The following is a 19,293-nucleotide window of genomic DNA, read 5'->3' as shown; positions in this document are numbered from 1 at the left end:
CGTAGGGACGAGTCTCCCGAATGACAACACAGGCAGCCCTGGAATTTTGTCCTAGGTTTTGAACCAGGGGATCAGCGAGAAATTCCGTAGAACTTTCGTACGATGCTGAGCTCGAGGTCCCTACCTCCATGAGAGTACACTTGCTCCTGTGAATAGTAACGTCTCCGCTTCTTCTACCTGCATTCGAAGTTGGCTGCGAGTGAGCGCCAGCGCTCCCACGTGTTCTTTGGAGAAGTCCGATGCTCTTTCACGATTACTGCGGGTCAGTATAGCATGGACCCTGGACTTCATTTGAGTTGTGCTGTTGGAGCATGAGTGTTTTACGCAGTGGGATACCCGTATGACGAACACGACGCCATTGAGCAGTGCTCGAGTCCGATAGTCTCCAGATTCGGTTTATGCTGCTTAATAAAGATTTTTCAATCGAAGGCGACCCAAGAGCCGTTTCCAAAAAGATGGTGTCTCATTCAGTTGGTTTCTTCTGTTCGGCGAGTAGGGTAATAGCCAGAGTTTCAGCTGGATACGGCAAAGCCCCTGCTACACAGTCGCTTGGGAAGCTTCGTCCTTTCAGTTTCTCGGAGCCTCCTGACAACGATCTCTCCCGGAAATTTTCGGGAGGTCGACTTACGACCAGCTATTTTGGCCGGTGGCAAGGCAAGTATATCTTGCCTGTAAACGGGGAGTGGTAGAGAGTGTCTACGAAGGAGATCGATGAGTGCAGTTGCTAGCAGGCTTCACCTGTTAGCCGGTGAAGCCAAGCGCTGCAAACTCACGCGCGGCCGGGACAGAGCAGCCGGTGCCTTTCCTGGCCATCACCGCGGGACATCATTTTTTCCCCATTAATGAGTGTACAACCCGGTTAGCCTACGTCGCGTTCGCGTTCCGGATAGTCGCTCGCTTTAGTGTACTATGGCTTCGTAAAGAACAGAGCTGACTGGTATGAATCAAGGTGCAGGAAGGAGAATCCGTCGGATCGCGGCCTCCGGAGAATCGAGCACGCTGAGAGCATTAACAGGCTTGGACGGATCATGGCTCCAGGGAATGAGCTGATTGGAGACCGGAGGGGTTCCAGTGAGGCTGCAAGAAAGGCGGCTCAGGCAGTGAGAAGAGGGTACCATTGTGATAGCGGTGAAGTTCGCATGCAAGAACACAGTGTGGTGTCCAGAAGGCTCTCTAACTTCTTGCCTTCTAGAAGCGAGCGAAGAGCAACTACCGAAGACGCGCTATCACAATTTTGGGGGACACACACTGTCCTTTCCGGAGCAGCCCTGCGCGCCTGCTAATAAGAGAAAAAAACCTCTGCGTGGGACAGAACCAGGTCCCCACCGGTCTCGGAAAAGGTCAGGCCGCGCTTGCGCAATGCAGTCCAGCTGGTGATCCGGATCTCCAAACCGTCAGCTGTGCTCAGCTTTTCCTGCCAAAAATTGTCGAGCCCCACCTGAGTTCCCTGGCTGTTTCGGACAAGGTGTGCGCTGGTGGCTCAGCGGCAGAGGGTGTCAATGTGCGGCGTTAGGCTCGGCCCAAGTAGGGAATCGGAAGCCAAGGCAAGTGAAATGTGTACTCTCTTTGGAAGATGCCGCTATACTGAGGCAGGAGCACAACTGCACCTTGGCGAAATTATTCCCATCTGTCCCTGTCACAAGCTTCGGGCGCGGCACACCAAGGCAGTGGCTTCCCCAATTTTGATAAGCAGACTGCCTATGGACTTGCAGCTGAGAATCCCGGGTGCACTAAGTGACCCGAAACTCGAAGTAGCACGTCGAGTTGCAGGCCAGCCTCGATCTGCCGTTCTCGGGTTTCTCCATCACTCGTAGTGCTGTAGGGGCCACCTGGTGGCATCCTGGCTTTCTGGAGTGGTGTATGCAAGGAAGGCGCCACAGCCTACGCAGCGCTGTGTCTTCATGTCCCGCAAGTGAAGGGTATACAGCTGTAGTTGGCTCCGTGCAATCAGCTCCTTCCTTGAGCCGAAGTCAGAGAGCGTGCCACAACATCTGCTCGAATGGCGAAGCCGAAAAAAGAAAAGAAGCCCGTCCCTCGTGTGGCCACGGACCAAGTGCCACTGGCTGGCGAGGTGCTGGACTCGAGTCTTACAGACGTCGCTAGAACAGTAGACGGCAGCGGTTACGCGTTCGTCCGACTGAACTGCACGGGAAAAAACATCACGACTATTCCCGAGGAAATATCAACATACATTTACCTCCGGTATATTGACATATCAGACAACCACCTTGTCGACATTCTGCCCTTCACGAAACTGCCCCATGTCCTGTCTCTCAATGCCGCTCGAAACAACATCACAGACATCTCTTACCTAGCCGACGATGCTTGTTTACCATCTTGCGCCGTGCTCAACCTGTCCAATAACTCCATCAGCAAACTCGGCTCGATTGGACTGCAGCGCCTAGCCAAGCTCACGCTTGATGGTAACCCAGTGACATCATTCGAGGGCGTTGAAAAACTTCCTGAGACGCTTTGTCATCTGAGCCTCAAGGACACAAACATGAGCACACTATCACACTTGCCTGCTCTTCCCTCCCTTTCATACCTTTCTTTGTCGTACTGTCCGCTCAACTCCCTACTTGACGTAAGCACGCTGGTAGGACTTGAGATCCTGGATATCACCGGTGTGAAGCTGCCCGATATCACCGCTTTGAAGATGCTACTGATGCTGCCTCTTCTTCGCGAGCTCATTGTCTCACCCTGTGATCCAGAGATCAGTGACGAAGAATTCAGGCAGGAGGTGCTGGTGATTCTGCATAGATTGAAGCGTCTCAACGGAGTGGACGTGACACCTGAAGAAAAGAAAAGGGCTAAGGCCCTGAAACTCCAAAGGAAGAGAGAACAGGAGGAGCAGGAAGCACAGAGAAAGCGGGAAGAGGAAGAAAGGGCTCGCGAAGCAGAGGAGAGAGTCGCAGAGGAAGAGGGCGAAGAGCCGGAAAAGGAAGGTCCTGAGGACGTTGGAGAGGCGTGACCGCGTAGCCGGGATGCGCACCATTGGCTAGACTGCTGTTTAGTAGGAGTCAACAGCTCTGGGTCAGTTGCTCCTGTTACTGTGTGCATCCGGGGCCACTGACAGTTTTTGCTTGTGTGTGTGGGCTTGGCCATGCTCTGTTTTAATGCTGTCGCCCGCTTGTTGCTGCTGTCGAACAGGAGATGACATTGCTCTTGACTGCTGTAGGAGTCCCGGCGCAGCGGCAGTCGCTCCTTAATGCTCATTAAGACCAGTTCTCTGACTCTCAGGATTGCCTTCAGGTCTGCTGTGTGGCCACTGATACCTCAACAGACTCAATTACGGTCCTGTCTGCCGCTTGGCAACATTGGAAGATACTGGAAGCACGCTCCACAGTGCAACAGGGCGAGTTGTAGATCCAGCAGTTCTTACACTCGTGGTACCGTCATCTGGTCTTGTCTTCCTAACCCGCGAACATTCGCCAGCTCTCTGGGTACAAGCCCAGCTCTTCGGACACTCGTGATTCCTGCCTCGGCACTAACGAGAGAGGTGACCCATGGTCACCATGATATACACCACATGAACTGAACACCGAGTCCCTCACCATTGCCGTAGAGGGCTCTACGGAAAGGGGGAAAGTAAACCCGGCCTCTGGCTCTGAGACAGATCCCGGAGCCTGTTGTAGTGGAGAAAGTGACACTTCATGCCACTAGCTGCCGACAGCAGGTAAATTCCACCTCGCACGGCCGAGCACGTATTTACAGGTTTCTGTCACTTCACTCCCGCGGTTACAGTTTAAGGGCTCATTTGGTTTAGGTCGTGACGGCGTGCCCCAGCAAAAGTCACTTCCCACCTTACACAGCAGATTAGGCTCCTTTCCTTGCCACCGGGTCCAACAGACCGGCGGCGGCGAAAGCGTAGACGTCATCAGCGGCGCGTCAGAGGACTGTCTCCTATATACTCTTACATCATTCTCATTTGAATTCAGGGGGTAGCCCCTTAGCGCGTGTACTCGGGGGTCGTAACTCCGCCCGCCCTTCTGAGACCTGCAGCACCCGTGCGTTCGAGTGACCACGGCGGACGGAGATTCACGCGTCGCTGGCGTAGGGATGCGCACCGCTCGTGCCCAGTAGTTCTGAACGGTTGCCTACGAAAGAACTGCGCACTTGCTTCGAACGAGTGCCTGTCTCCCAGCCCGTCCGTACAACTTCGAAATCACGTCCTGACACGGTGTTGTTCAGCTCTTTCTGTGAAGACATACCCATGGACAGGTGCCATTTACCTGCCCAGCTCAAGGGGACGCGATCACGTACCTACTTCTCCGCCTGCTGCACCTGGAGACTTTTAGAAGTATACTTGAATTCCGTGCACGTCGAAGCCAGGCAGCGCAGAAAGGTTGCCTTATCAACTCCGACGACTGAGACTTTGTTGTGCAGGGCTCACTCACAGCCCTCCAGGACTTGTATCTGTCTATAAGTTAAAAAGCATCACGCGTAACTCTCACAGCAGGGGCGGCTACGGTGTCTTGGTGGGACGCGTAGCCAGTCCGGCAGAGATCACTTCAGGTGCTCGTGTCGTAACCTATGCGTTTTCACATCAGTACGTGTGTGGACTGCTACCCAGCTGCACGCCAAAAGTGAATTCTCGCCAGTGGGACTGTTGCCATGCGGCTGACTCCATAGGGATCATCACCTCTTTTAGATGGTAAAAAGGGATGGGCCACACTGGAAGAAACGCTCTTAAATCACAGCCCAAGCGTTACCGGAAACCCTAGCGAAGTTATCTTTCTTGTCAGTTCTGCTCACAGACGCCGGCAACGCGACTTGCTCGTGGTCCGCCCGAGAGCGAGGACGCTGTCCAATTCAAATCAGGAACGCCCTTTGTCCTATTTCTCACTTACCACCATCTCGACTTACACACACTTCTGAAGAACGTACACAGTAACACTGCGAAGCTGTGCATGTTCTTCACGCATGCAATCCATGACTGAGCGTTTCTGAATCACCCCCAGATACTGCCCTCATAGCACAAGCAGTTTACTCAGCGAGGCATAAGACAGATTTTATGACAGCTGTATGTTATCCGTGGGATTCTCTTCAGGAAGAAGCAATTATTTCCGCCTCGGTGGTCCGGACAACATGTCGGCCGCATGCATGAATGCCCTCGGCGACCCTCGATGCGATTGTGAGATCGCTCGCTCTTGAGAGACCACTCCGTTCCCTCTCTCAATGCGCTCGTTATCGACTTCGAGTTTCCTTCTCGTGTCTGCAAAAAGTACACGTCCGCCAGAGCATCTGCGCTCTGAATTGCCAAATATGGGTACCTATCTCGTGTTCTTATCGAACGCGAAGCTTTCCTTCAGCATATATACAGCCTTCAAGTGTTTCTCCTTACCAGCATGAAAGAAGTACAACAAACAAGCAAATGTTGTCGCCGTACCGCTGCCGACTCCCGCGAGTGGGAGAGGGAGTTGTGCAGTACCCCAGCGCCTCAAAACCTCCCTCTTGTCACGGTCTGACGGCAAACAAGAGTTTATATCGATTCTCTCCCAGAAGAATCGATTGTCTTCATACTTCTTGCCTCCCCCCTCGTCCTCTGTCCTCTTCTTTGTGCCTTTCTTTGCGGAGGTGCTCAGCGTATTGTGTGTGTCACCGTCCTCATTTTCCTTTCGTAACCAACTGCCACTCCTCTTTTCGCTGTCTCAGCCATGCTCCTTTTGCTTCTTTCTCTTCTGCAAATAAAAGCAGAGAAAGGGTGGATGAAGAGGACTCCGACTATGAAGGTGAGAGTTCCTCAGCAGGGATCGGAAACAAGTTTGCTAGGAAATTCACCAGAAAGCGGAAAGACGCCAAACCAGAAGAGTATTCTCAACCTCCATATCTTGAGCGATTCCAACGTGTTGATCTAGACAAAGATGCATGGCAAGCCGAAGTCAAGCGGAAGCAAACACACGATGAGCTGGGTTGGCATATACATGCATATACAAATCGATCCTCAACGTCGGTTCATTTCCATCGACAAACGTTTGCACCCCCTTCTCTAGAGGAGAGGAAGACCTCTCCATCTTCGGCCTCCAGGATTTCCCCTGAGTATGTCACCGGTGTCGGGTCCAGGAAAAACAGTGTGCCAGCGGCGGACGGTCCCCTCTCAGCAAAGCAAGCAGAAGCAACCACTGAAGAGAAACACACGATCACTCAGCATCGTTCTGCTACCGAAGCAAACAGACCGGCTTCAAGAGGAAGGCAAACAACAAGACGTAGTCGTCGGAGGCTGATTAGAGACGATGCGGATCTGCGACGAGATGCAGACGAAGGTAAGCGCTTTCAGCTTCCGAGTAGACGAGATCAGGGCGTGGCGACAGATGAAGTTGCATCAAGAGGGAGAAGGTGTGAAGAAGTGAAAACGGATATCAGTGAGGACGATAATGAGAAGAAGATTCGCTTTGATCTAAAGAGTATTCCTCCTCCACCTGTAACATACTTTGACCATTTGACCAAGTTCGATGGAGACGGTGTAGCTCTCCCAGCTCAACAGCCTGAGCCTCTTACAACGGCATTAAGACAATTTCCCTGTGTGCCGCCACCTCCACCTCTTTCTCGGTTTTTCACGCATGGGAAAGAAGACTGGAGATATCAGTGGACACGTGAAGATGATGCAGATGCGGAGTGGAGAGATCAACAGAGCGGGAGAGGATACGCTTGTTCTTCTCTTCGCGCTCATCAGGGAAGAAGAGACACCCCGAATATCTTGAGTTCGTTCTGTGGTGATCTCAGTGGGTCAAGTGACGAAACAGGACCAGGAAACATTTTATCTTTACATGACGTAGAAGATGAAGACACATGGTCGACGAGCTCAAGTTCTTTGAGAGGAAAACAATTCAAAGTTTTTATTCCATCCATTCAACAGTGGAAACCTATTGCTATTCTTAACACACATCAACTCCTCTTTGCCCTCCAGTATCCCGAGCTGTCATTACACCCGAATAAGTATATGAGAAACCATCGTCACCAGACGGACATATCCTTTGAAAAGACCTCGGGAAAAACACTGGATGAAAGTCACCCCGCTTCAGCTGCATCTCCTTTCTTCTCCATACCGTGTCTACTCTCTTCTTCGGCTTCTTCATGTATTCTTCCTTTCCATTCCGTTCTACCGTACTGGAACCAGCTAACCTCTCGGTTGAAACGGATCAGTTTCTCCTTCGATGGTCCTTCCCTTTTGAAGGTCATCGACATCTTGACATCTCACGTAATGGCGATACATGTCAATACAATTGCTTCTCAGAATCTTTTTACTCATCGACTCATGATGTCCTCAAGTACCTACACTGTGGGGCGGCGTGAGAGAGGCCTACCCAGGCAGTTATCTGACGGTTCTCCATCTTTCTCTTCAGGGACGAAAGAAGGACTTGAAATCACAATCTCTACAGGCTCCAACAGAGAGCAGGAGAGCCACGGGGAAAAAGGGGAAGACCTTGAGAAACTAAATAGTCATCTATCATGGCTCAACAGATGTCACCTTACACTTACCCAGCAGCCTCTTTGGGAGCGCCTAGGCGATAATCTTCTACCTCATATGCCTGTAAGATGGACGACTGTACCAGTGGCTTCTTTGAGTACTTTCTTATACGCTTCTGCATCCTTTCTATAGGGGAAACATCGCTTGTCCGTTCCTCCACACACGTCTTACCTACATATATTCCCCGTCCTATCAGTCTCTCGTACACAGATATATATATATATATATACAGAGAGAGAGAGGGAGAAAGTCCGTACTTGAGTCTTCGGTTTTTTCGCTGTCTCCGTGCATACACACGAGCAGGTAGTGAGAAACCGCCTCCACAGACTGCACGTTGATAGTAGCTCCCTCACTTGAAATTTTACGTCATTACCCAGACACATTTCTGTTTCGTTTTTGTTGTCAGCCCCCTGGGCTTCCAAAGTAATCAAACTTCTCCACCCATTCTATTTTTTGGTGTCTGCCTTAGTCATTCTACGTAACAAGTGCCGGTGCCGTGGCCCTCTGTGTTCCTTTTTTTTCGCTGACAACAACAGGCGCGAGGGTGACGGACACATCGGTAAAGGGACTGCTAGAACACGCTTGAAAGATACATAAGATCATTTCCCACCTGCATATACGCGCACGCAGCCACACTGGTTTCAACGCTAGCAGATCATAGGCACACCTGAATATTTGAAGATCTGTCACGTGAACCTCGGTTATTCATGTATGTATCTAGATGGCTGGCTGTGACAGAATTTTTTTCCATGGAACGCGTTGCCAGTTGTCGAGCATGACGCCTTTCCGTAACGTGTAGAATCTTGTTTTATGGGTATCTTCTCCAGCCCCTTGTGGAGGTTGAAGGATAGCATAGAGGAGATCAGTAAGAAGACAGCGGAAAGGCCTCTTTTTTCCTCACTCCTTCACATGAAGTCTATTGATCCAGACCCGAGAGGGAACCTTGGGACCTCCAGCATGTTTTTTGGTCTTTGCCTTGCTCATTACGTTGCACTGCGTGAGAAACTCTTTCTCTTCACGGAGCGTCCTGCCCCACATGTCCACTTTTGTGTGAGAGAAAAACTAGAGAGACACAGAACAGACAGCCTACCTACACTCGCTCTGTCCACTCGGATAAGACATGCACTTCTGCTTACGGCAAGCTCCTCTTCAAGGGCTCCGGTCGCAGCAACAGTACCGTTGCTTGCCGCACATTTTCGTGAGTGGGTTCTCATAGCAGTGGCAAGAACAGCTCACTGTGTTTAGAGGGGTGTCTGTAGATGGATAGTCTGTCGGATCGTGTGATGTTACACGTGTCTCCCTATAGCAGGATGCAAAGAATAGCCTATGCCCTCTATGAGTCGTTAATGTGCGTCCGTATTTGTGAAGTGCTGGTTGCATGACATTCTCTTTTCCTTTCTTCAGTTCCTTTCTCTTTCGGATCTTGCTCGACTGGCTAGGACATTCTCTCTCCTCGGTCCTCGGTAAGAGGGAGTGAAGTGGACGGGCCTCGCTGTGTTTCACACTTTCTTCTTTTGCCAGTTTGTTGTCATAGTCAGGTGCTTATGCATGGCGATCGTGGGGACACCCGTCCAATTCTCTTGGGTGTAGTCCACCTTTCCTTCTCGCTACTCCGACTTCGGCCAACGCTTGCAGGATATATATATATATAATGTATGTTGTAGCACATCGATCTAACTAACTGTATCTACTTGTCGCAGCACACGCCCAACGTGAGTGGTAGTAACAGCGACAGGTAGGTATGTCTAGATTTGCAAGTATACACAGGCACAAACAGATGTATAGACACGGTCACTTGGCAGATGACTCTTTGCAGACACTTTTGTCGTATCTCTGTATTGGAGTCCTACGTGATGATGCAGAGGTTTCGAGAACCGAGGAGCTGTCCGTAGGAACACATGCTCAATGTACCGGTTCACTCACCTTGCTTCGTTACGTACGAATAGGCGCAAAAGTGCGCTAGGACCTTCGAGCGATGCACGTCTTTCGTAACACGGGGGAGACAGAAATCCTTACAAGGGCTACTCTCTCTCCTCAGATCGCTCTTCTGTTCTCTCGTATCCGAGATACTGTTTTTTTGGGATTGCTCCGTTCGGCACTTACATCGTGTCTTTACAGCTCTTCATGCTCGACAGTTTCTTCACTCGGTTCTTTGCTGTCTACATATGGTACTTTCTTTCTCTCTGCTGTCCCCAGGTGTGTGTGTGTGTGTGTGCGGGTCTCTTTCCCCTTTGAGCTCAGTATCTCAGGTGTTTTGACGGTGCTCATGATGCATGCTGTTGACCACCTCCAATCTCTCGGACAGCCAAACCTACAGAGCCTCTATACATTCACTCCTGCAACAATCACAGGGCCTCCGTCTTCCTCATCAGCGCCCCAGAGAAAATCTCCCGATGCTGTCCCATCAAAACCTTCCCCTGCCTCACTAGTGGCAGAGATACAGCCATATCTCCGAACCCTCCTTGACGCATGCATGTATTCTATTTATACATCATCCACAGCGGAGACAACGTGCGAAGTGGAGGGGGGAGAATACAGCTGTGATGACATAGAAGAAGATTTAGACAGTGCAACAAGGAGAAGAATGAGAAAGAAAGTTTCCTCCATTCTCGGTGGCAGGATAGATGAGGACCAGCTTTCCGGTGACTTCGACTCGGGAGATCCCACTAAAATTTTCCTGGGCACCCTTGCCCGCCAGCTCGTGCAAGCAATCAGTGAGGATCACCCGAAGTTCCACCAAGAGGTACGTCATACTACTATGTCACCAACTAGAGTGTGACTGCGTCGTACAAGTGAACAGTAGGAGCTTTTTCTTCCTTTTGACTTCCGATCTACGATGCAGCTCCTTCCAGAGCCAGACCCCAGACATAAAAACGAAACTTCTGGTGGATCTCTCTGCTTTTAGGCTTAGTGTACCTGGGGGGAGTAAAGGCGTGTGTATTAATGTATCAGAAGGCGTTTCACTTCTAATGAATAGTGCTACCTATACTCTGTTCGAGCCACCTACCTGGGCTCCACCGAGAAAATATGCAGCAGACGCTTACGGGTGCTCATACATGATCGTAAACGTGTATGGTGTTCCCGTGTACACGTGTCTATATTGAATCCGTCTACACACAAATGAGGTGAATAGGGCCACACACATGTGGTCACCTCGATACGTGTTTGTATGGGCCACGGGGGTCGTGTATGTCTATCGATGTAGGGACCTACATTTATCGATCAACCGTGCTTGGATTTCCCAGAAATTCTGCGAATTTATGCGCATGACGGGATGCGGCGGATTGAAGTGGAGGCTGAAACCAGGTGTTTAGATTTCCTTGTCTTCGGGCGTCTTTCGTAGCATGGACAGTAATGATGTGTAAGATGACTCACAGTATATTCAGATGTTGCCAGTATAGGTGCTGCTTCATTCCTGACACATATCCAATCCATGCGTATCAACTATGTACGTATAGGTATATGCTCGTACTGATCGTAAACGCGTGTCTTCTTTTGCACTTCCGCGAGCTCTGTGATGGGTCAATGTCCCTGCAGATTCTTCACCTTCCACATAGTGACCGAGTCCTCTTTTTAGTGCATGCATCAAGTTTTCACTCTTCCAGAGACGATCAGCTTCGCAATCATCCACAGAGCGGGTTCCTTAGAGATCTCTTCCGCTCTGTAGTTTCTGATCTCTGTTCTTCGTTGGCCACTGCGGGAACGGGAGGGGTTCTTCAATCCCTCGTGCTACTCCGGGTGTCACTATATCCTTTGTGTTTCCGAGGCCATGGGGGACTGTTAGTACCTCTTCATCTTCACCTCCTTTCTCCTTCTACAATATCTTCCATTCCTCTCTCTGTTCTTCCACTTCCGCCTGTATCTTCCTTGCTGTTTCCTTCGTCTCTTCCTCTTCTCCCGCCGTCATCGCTTCTTCAGTCTTCTCTCGGAAAAGATCAGCAATCATGCAAGGCGAAAGAGGTTGAATTATTTACACAGGCGACCAAAGCGACCACAAAAGCAGAGGGGGAAACAAGAGAAGAATCCCTTCCGTCAGCATCTGTCTTTTCAAGTAATCCGCGGCACTGTCATTCTCCAGACTTGTCACGTTCTCCGTTGAACTTCACATACTATGGTTCGCTATCTACTTCACACTATCGAGAAGAAACGTCAGCATGTGACCCTTTCACTTACTCCGGGGAGTTCTCTAGCCTTCTCGAAACCTTGAGAAAACAACTTATTCTTTTACCCTCATCATCCTTTACTCCTCTTCTTCAGTCCCTCTCCTCGGGTTCTACTTTGACGGGGTGGCGGACAGGAAGTGAGGGTTATCCGGAGCGTCACAGTAAAGGCATGTTCCATGATCGAAGTTATACTGGAGAGTACCTTGATTCAGTTCTCTCTCTTGTCAAATCACTAGCTATGCATTCTTCCTCTTCGACGACCTCCTGCTCGTCTCTTCTACGATGGCACCTGTCTCTCCCTGGTCCACGGCTGCCATCTGTTTCTACCGTACCACAGTCTTCTACGTACCCACCGGAAACTGTAGGTGAGATCCCCGGCGGCGGCTCTGTACGCGGAGGAGCCGGTATATATGAAGACTACGCTTCTCTCGAGTTGGGTAACTACTCATATCTGAAAAAGCATCGCTCGTCGTTGTCTCGCGTTTCTTCTTCAACTGGTTTGTCTTCGTGCACGTCGCCGTCATCATCATCTGATTCCCATACGTCTCCTGTCCCATCGGAGTTCCGTCATATCTCTATTCCCGCCAGCCTTGTCTTGTCTCTCCAGAGGTGCATGGGGAGCCGGTTACGCCTTCTCTACGGATATTTTCACCATATCACTCAGGATTCTAGCACTTGTGAGAAGATTGGGATGAAGGAGGTCTCAAAGGATGATGGCGATAAAAAAGGATGCTTTTTGAATGAAACGGACGGAGTTCAACATTGGGAGCCTAGTACACACCAAGACGGGAATTCTATGGTGCGACATCTTCCAGGATCCCTCTGCTCGTCTTTATCCACAGCATCAGCTTTCCCTCGTCTTCTGTCTATTTTCTCCACGTGTCTGATTACACAGTTCCCTTCCTCTCTGCCGTGCGACCAGATAATTCACATTCTCCATGCTCAGGCATCCGCCGTTCACTTCGCTGGGGCATTTCAGGATACTGGCTCGGAACATAGCTGGACTTTCAGAAATGGAGAAGATGACAGAAGAAGCCTCAGCCATGGGCCTTCACTTACTGACTCGAACCCTCTTTCTCGATCCAATATCGAGGCGGGGATGGCTGAGGCTAGAGGACATGACTCTTCAGTTCTTCTTGGAAGCGAAAGTGATAGAAATGACAAGCCTCGAGAAGAATGGGCGAAGGAAATGTATGATTGTCTAGACGTCCAGCTGTTTGCTGCAAGTTTCCTTCTACGTCAGCTTTCTGACAGGTTCGTCGTCGCATTGCCCAGCAATGGTAGAAAGAGTGCTGGAAGACGACTTGCACAAGGAATAGCTCGGGATAGTTTACACAGTCATGGGACACAAGCGAGTCTTTCGCCAGCATCCAGGATGTCGACTTCTTCCGACAAGCGTGGAGAAATGGAAGTACAAGGTGAGAATGGTGATGTTCAGCCATCCCAGTCTGGTGACTGGAACAGTAGTATTGATGAAATACCTGATCCTTCTTCCGCTGAAAGTGCAACGCATGGGACGGTCTTCAGAAGTGCGGAAGTCGGCGTTACGGGGTCAATAGCATCGAGTGAGAATACGATACATCATAGTAGTGATGGTGACAATGGCTTGTCTTCTCGCCGCGACGCGTCAGCAAGGGAAGCTCTTGCAGATGCGGCTCTTGAGGCCCTTGTCCGCCACGGCCTAGCGACTATCCTAGCGTCGGTCAATCGCGTAACTGAAGTCTTGAGGGAACTCTCGAGCTTGAAAGAAAGGAAAACAGATTGTACCTCGCTACTCAGGAGGGGGTGCAGAAGGAAGGATAGCTGGATGCTTCGGCGGCCGGCAGGTCTAGAGTTTACGAAGAAAGCGCTTGAGTGTTTGACTCAGATGAGAGTCTTTCTCGTCTCGAAGTCCTCGGAGCTTGCTGACAGGTCACCGGTAGGCTTTCATTGGAGTAGCACTCTCAGCGGAACTACCTGAAGTGCATGAGTAACTGTAGTTTACTTTTTCCGTCTCTCTACCTATCTTAGTCTGCAATCCGCCATACTATGTTTGGTGCTAAGGATAACTCGGTTGTCCTGATAGGATTTTGTAATACATGAAGCGGTGTGGACGGAAGACTGGCCAGGGGAGGCGATCTGACCTGGTATTCGCCTTCATAGATGGACAGCTCTACACCTTGTGCATTCCTTGCTGAAATATCCGGTTTCATCTGCTTTTGAGGCTCGTATATTCCTCTTCGCTACACCATATATATATGCACATAGGTGCACGGGATTCACGAAAACCTACGTCCTGCCTGTCATGCACAAAAAAAATGTACGTCAACGTAGTCACTAGTCGACTACAGGCTCCAGCGTACAGCCACACATATGGTCACACTTCCGTCCCGTAGATATCTGTCCTACTCTCCAGAACTTGGGCAGTGTCTGTACACCAGCACTATTTCTGTCCTAGAGTCAAGACCTGCCTTGCTGTCCGTGTGTTTCATCCCACTTAATCAGCGGCCATGACTGTTCAGACATGCACAACGACTTTCTTTCTCAACACACAAGTAATCAGACAAGGATGTGGTGGAATGATTCCCCAGAGTGTGTGCATTCTCTCTAAGTGTTCTTGTCTGAACTGGTCTATGTGACTTGTGAGGTGAGGAACGAAGACCCTCTTCCCTTAGGGATGCTGCAAGCTCCTGGCGTCCGTATTGCCTTGGTTCCTGCTCAGGACACGTCTGTGCTTCAGCGCTTCAGTATCGCACATCAAGCAGCGTGGTTACGTGCGCTGACTAACATGCTTGACGGTAAGAAAGATACCATTCTCCTCAATTTCTGACGTTGTCTCTCACTTTTATCCAGTCCTGTCTCAGAGTTTCCCTAATATGGCTTTTCACATACTTCAGGGTCAGTCTACGTAACACTAGACAGATGCCTGTCTACCAGGTGTGGTCGTGGCGTTCATCGTAGGGGGTCCGCTGGCGTCTAGTATAGAGGAATGTACACGGAGACCATGGAAAGTTTTCTCTGCTTTTGTCCATACTGCTCTGCCTGTTTTCGTGTGGATCGGAGTCTTTCCAGGTTATAGTTGCTTGATGTGTTTCATCGAGGAGTCCAGTCTCTCTTGTATGTGTCAAGGGCACCATTCTTCCACTCTTGATTGTCCAGTACGTGTTAGAGATTTTGCAGGTTTTCATAGCATGTGTAGGGCGAGGCTCTCTGGCACACCTGTGGATTCCGTTCTTATCGCTAGTGCGTGGATGTATTGAGTTCATCTAGCAATCCAGTCTCCGCAAAATGCGAACGCGCGTGAGTGTATGTGCGAGTCTGGACAAACACTCGATTTTCTCTCTACTGTTTCTAAAGCCAGAACCGAGAGTGTTGCGGTCTAGTATTTAGTTAGTTCGATGCAACCTGACGCATCGCATACAGAGAGTGGCACCTTCTGATCGTTTTGTTCCTTTTCGTCATCGTTCCAGGAATCGACCAGCAAGACAGGGCCTCTTTGATAGGGTTCCAAAATCATCTCGAATTTTCAAGCCAACGAGACGGCACTGCTCCGGGATCGGAAGGCGATGGGTTGAAGGAGCATCAGCACTGCTTGCCCGTGAAAGAAACGTCTTCTCTGGATGGCGCACCGCTAGTAAGTCAGGAAGATTTCAAGCACGGCGAGCGAAAACACTGGTTATAAAAGAAAAACGTGTATTGACACGAAAAGTAACTCCGGCTGCTAAGCAAAGACGGGGCAGTTCAACGTCTGTATTTGGTGTGAAGTACAGACTACCAATCTGTATGAGTAACTGAGCGCTGCACATGAATCTTATTATGCCTGCTGATTTTCGCTTGTTATCAGCTGGCGTATTGCTTTTCTGGGTCGCTCGTATCACTACAAAGCCCAAGACCGGCTGTTCCCTGATTTCAGAATAGACCGCTCTATCAGCACTTACTCAGACGTCTTCTGCGCGCTGCGCAGAAGACGTCTGAGTAAGATTTACTTATGTGTCCGGCAACATAGCTCGTGAAGCTACGGGAAATCTGAATGCGGCGCTGGGTGGAAGATGGCTGTGTAAGTGTTGATTCTAATTTGCATTATTTGCTGCTGCTTGACCAGTGAAAAAACTTGCTTCTTCACTTCTGGTGTATGGCATCGTTTCCGCAGAACCTTGGCCGGCTGAAAGAACAGGTATTCGAGGAAGCTACTAACGTACTCTGTTTAATAGGTGAGAGGCGTCGGTAGGTGAATTCATTTTTTCTCCTCTTGCTGCACTGATCTTTCTTCTAACAAGCTTGTGGGTAATGTGGGATATGTTTGCTTGCCTCCTGGCAGTTCCTTTTCTCCCTTCATACTTGATTGTCATCAGTTCTGCCCAGCTCTATTTTTGCTTCGTTAATACTTTCACCCTCCTCTCCTGGAATCCCTCTTCTTTCAGTGGAAGAGTGGCTTGTCTTCAGTTTTCGGAAGAAGACAGATCTGTGAAGACACGGGCGGCATCCCTTTTGCGTCATTGGTCGACCCGGGCCGGGGCGCACGACGTAGCGGGGGGTATCTACACTTGGCATAGGAGATCGTGGGTAGAGGAAAGTATGATGCGTCCTTGTTCACGGACTACACCAACAATTTACTAGAGTCTTTATTACTGAGGGCGAACCAGTGAAGAGTTGCAAAAGCCAGCGCAAGGAACGACGATTGTTTTTTCTCAAGGAATGATGCTCTGTCCCTCCTTTCTTCATTTCCGTGTGTGACCCCGCGCTACTTTCTCTCTAACAATGGAGTACTCGTAGGCGCAGTCGGATCAAACAGAACACAAGATTTTCTCGCTAAGTCCACATGACTGACGTGTTGCTTTCTTTTCTAGGATAGGAAACTCATCCTTTTCTGTAGTTGGAGTCGACCATCATCTAGACTATAGTCGCACTCTTTTCTCTCTGGAATCTTTTCTCGCGCTGAAGGAGACGACAAGTATTAAGAACAGGCTTCAAGTATGGACTGTTTGGTGGTTTGTATGACAAATATTTCTCCCGCTCTGCACTCCGAAGCTGCAGCTTCTAGTGTTTGAAAGGTTGTCCTGCACGTGTCTGTGAATGAGTTTTTTCCTGACGGCTTCTTCATTCTCGCTGGGTAACTCCTTTCGTCTTCGATTTCGTATGCTCAGCTGAAAACCTCGAAGCCAGATGGCGCCTTCTGTCTGATGACGACATTTTCGCGGAAGAGGAACACGGCGACAATGCTTCACTTCTTCTTTTTGAAGCGATGGCACACTTTGCCCACTGTCTAGTAGGAGCCCTTGCTCCCTGTGCAATGTCTGTGATCAAGAGAGACGCGGACGGTGGCCCCCGTGCGTCTCTGGCGGATGCAGGGCGGAAGGGAGAAATTCGGATCACACGGGACAGTCAGAAGCTTGACGGGAATGGTGAAGAACTCTATGTTTCAGATGTTAACGGGCCCGTACTCCGCGCGCGTACGTTCTCTGAGATGAAGAGAGAGGATTCTCGAGAAATTTACGGGCAGCTCCGTCTTCCAGGTTCCACAGATCTCATCTCCAAGGCGCTCGCCATAGTGGTCAGGGACATCGAAGTGATGCTGTCCCACACGGACAGCGGTGCAGCAGCGACATACGTAGATCGTGTATCGATTGGTCTCCATTATCTGCTCACAGCTCAAGCCAGGCTGCGACAACAGGCGCGTGCAGGAATACTAGAGAGCGAGTGTGTTGAGGAGATGAAAGAAGGACGAGAAAATCAGGGATCGGCAACCGAGCTGGTTGCTAGCTCATCAGCAGCAAGTAGAGATGACAGGGGGGAAAGCCCGGTGACTACCGAAGGGAGACAAGATGATTCCGTTGCCATCGGGGGAGCCGGAGGACGTGACGAGGCGCAGGGAGGTGGGGGCATGCGACAGCTACACGGCGATCAGATATTGTTGGGTACAGTCATTCGGCGAGCCAGCTTGGACGAGCTCTGCGACAGAGTGATTGGTAAGAACGCAGTTTCTTAAATCACACATGGGGGGCAGAAGACCTCGGTATACTCATACAGTGGAATGCTGGCATACTTTCGTTCATAGTGTCGCACGATTAGAACCGGTATACTGACCTGCTTCAAGGATTTAAGTGCTATGCGCATCAGGGTGTTCCTGAGGCAAGGCTTCTAAAGGGTCACTACTGCCAAGGAGACTCGTTCCGATTCCGTATTTAGCTTTCTTAGCGGAACAATTTGCATCAACTTCCGGCCCTCCACTAACAGGATACAGAGTAGTTAACAAGTGGTTTGGGTTGAACAAGGTACCCACCTGTGAGTAGTTCTACGGGGTTGAGTACGTGAGTATTCATAAGGCACAGCGAACACGACCGGATGCCGTACTGAGAATCTACTGTCAACCGCTGATGCGGGGGGAAGGGGAACACGAAGATATTCGGCAAAAACAGCTTTTCACTGAGAAAGGAAGGAAATGTGTTTCAGAACGAACTGCTCAGGTGGCTGGCCTCTCGACTGAAGACAGCATTGTAGTACTGAGGAACTTTTCGCTGGTGGATACTGTAACCATCAAGAAGGATTCACAGTTAACAAAGACAGTGAACATGGATCTTCTCGTCTGTTCTCACCCCTCCGCTTTGTTAGGAGACCTTTCATATTGCCGCTCTTCGTTCGCCTGCTGAGGAGGGCAATGTTTGGTGTCACTTTGAATGTTGTGTGGTATTCTCCGCAGCCGCTCTTTCTCCTCGAGAGAACAGAAAACATCTCCATGTACCGATTCAAGTGAGCTGGAATGGATTAGCCTCTTTCGACGTGTTCTACTCAGACGATAGACACACGTTTCTTCACACGGGCCCCCCGAACCCTTGGCCGTATGCTACTGTTGTGTTCCGCCATGTGCGTAGCCTCCGTACACATTTAGATGCAGTCATAAAGACGTAGTTATCGCTCCAAACCTTCAGCGATCTATAAGCATTGCTACTGTACAAGCCGAACGCATGTGGCTGGGGCATGGAATCGAAGTGTTTTTGGCTGCGATGATCTCACCTGTCTTGCCTCATTCACAGGACCAAGGCCTACTGTCACCTGAAGTGCGAGGGAGGCTGCTCGATGACATTAGGAGCCACTGGAGTGGTCCAACAGGGTAGCTCAGGGAAGATAGAATCTTCCGGCCATACCTCAGTTGCTCTCCGTACGGGTGTCTTCTTGACAAGTTAGACGTCTGCATGCTGATCAGGGTGTTAAGCGAAACGCGCTCGTTCGCTCCCCCCCAGGCAACCGTGGCAGAATGTGCCTATGTAGTCAGACTGACCAGCAGACGGCGATTTCCACTAGACTGGGTACAATGGTGCCTTGCGTGGTGAAGCGATACGTTTCCTTCTTGTGTGCCTGCCCCTCTGCGACTGTACTGTCATCGTCGCAAAAGGTGGAGCGGTATCCGACTCCACTCTGTCCTGAAGAGGGGAAACAGCCTTCACGCTCATAGACCCCAGGAGACACAAAGACTACCGGAGACGCGTCTATCCTTTTCGGCATTGGTTATTCGTCAAGCATGACCACGTACCGTAGGTTCATAGCTGCGACGTGGCCGGAGTAGTAAATTTCTACAAATTCCGTTTACAAACGAGCGAGTAAATTGCAACTCGGAACGAATGCAAAACGGGTACTTGGTCAGATCAGCCGCAACAAGGGAAACCACAGAGGTGGCGCTCTTGTGAG

At 50.2% G+C, this 19,293-nt stretch overlaps 2 protein-coding genes across 2 annotated transcripts; both read left to right on the top strand.

Moving 5' to 3' along the window:
- Positions 1 to 1,970: 1,970 nt before the first annotated feature.
- Positions 1,971 to 2,971, top strand: CSUI_001388 (leucine rich repeat-containing protein; the record flags this gene model as incomplete). The annotated part of the gene is made up of 1 exon (XM_068061594.1): positions 1,971 to 2,971. The coding sequence occupies exon 1, from the start codon at positions 2,000 to 2,002 to the stop codon at positions 2,969 to 2,971; it is 972 nt and encodes a 323-aa protein (XP_067926426.1). The 5' UTR covers positions 1,971 to 1,999.
- A 2,033-nt stretch (positions 2,972 to 5,004) lies between these two features.
- CSUI_001387 (uncharacterized protein) lies at positions 5,005 to 19,070 on the top strand. Its single transcript, XM_068061593.1, has 10 exons — positions 5,005 to 7,531; positions 8,873 to 8,931; positions 9,710 to 10,211; positions 11,006 to 13,549; positions 14,333 to 14,408; positions 15,081 to 15,244; positions 15,761 to 15,821; positions 16,755 to 17,576; positions 18,308 to 18,357; positions 18,642 to 19,070. Exons 1-10 carry the CDS (start codon positions 5,108 to 5,110, stop codon positions 18,720 to 18,722), a joined length of 6,783 nt encoding a protein of 2,260 aa, XP_067926425.1. The 5' UTR covers positions 5,005 to 5,107; the 3' UTR covers positions 18,723 to 19,070.
- The last annotated feature ends 223 nt before the right edge of the window (positions 19,071 to 19,293 follow it).

Source organism: Cystoisospora suis (assembly GCF_002600585.1).
Source record: "Cystoisospora suis strain Wien I chromosome Unknown contig_552, whole genome shotgun sequence".
NCBI classification, from domain to species: Eukaryota; Apicomplexa; class Conoidasida; order Eucoccidiorida; family Sarcocystidae; genus Cystoisospora; species Cystoisospora suis.
Note: the sequence above shows the minus strand (reverse complement) of the source record. Positions and strands in the feature narration are given on the sequence as shown.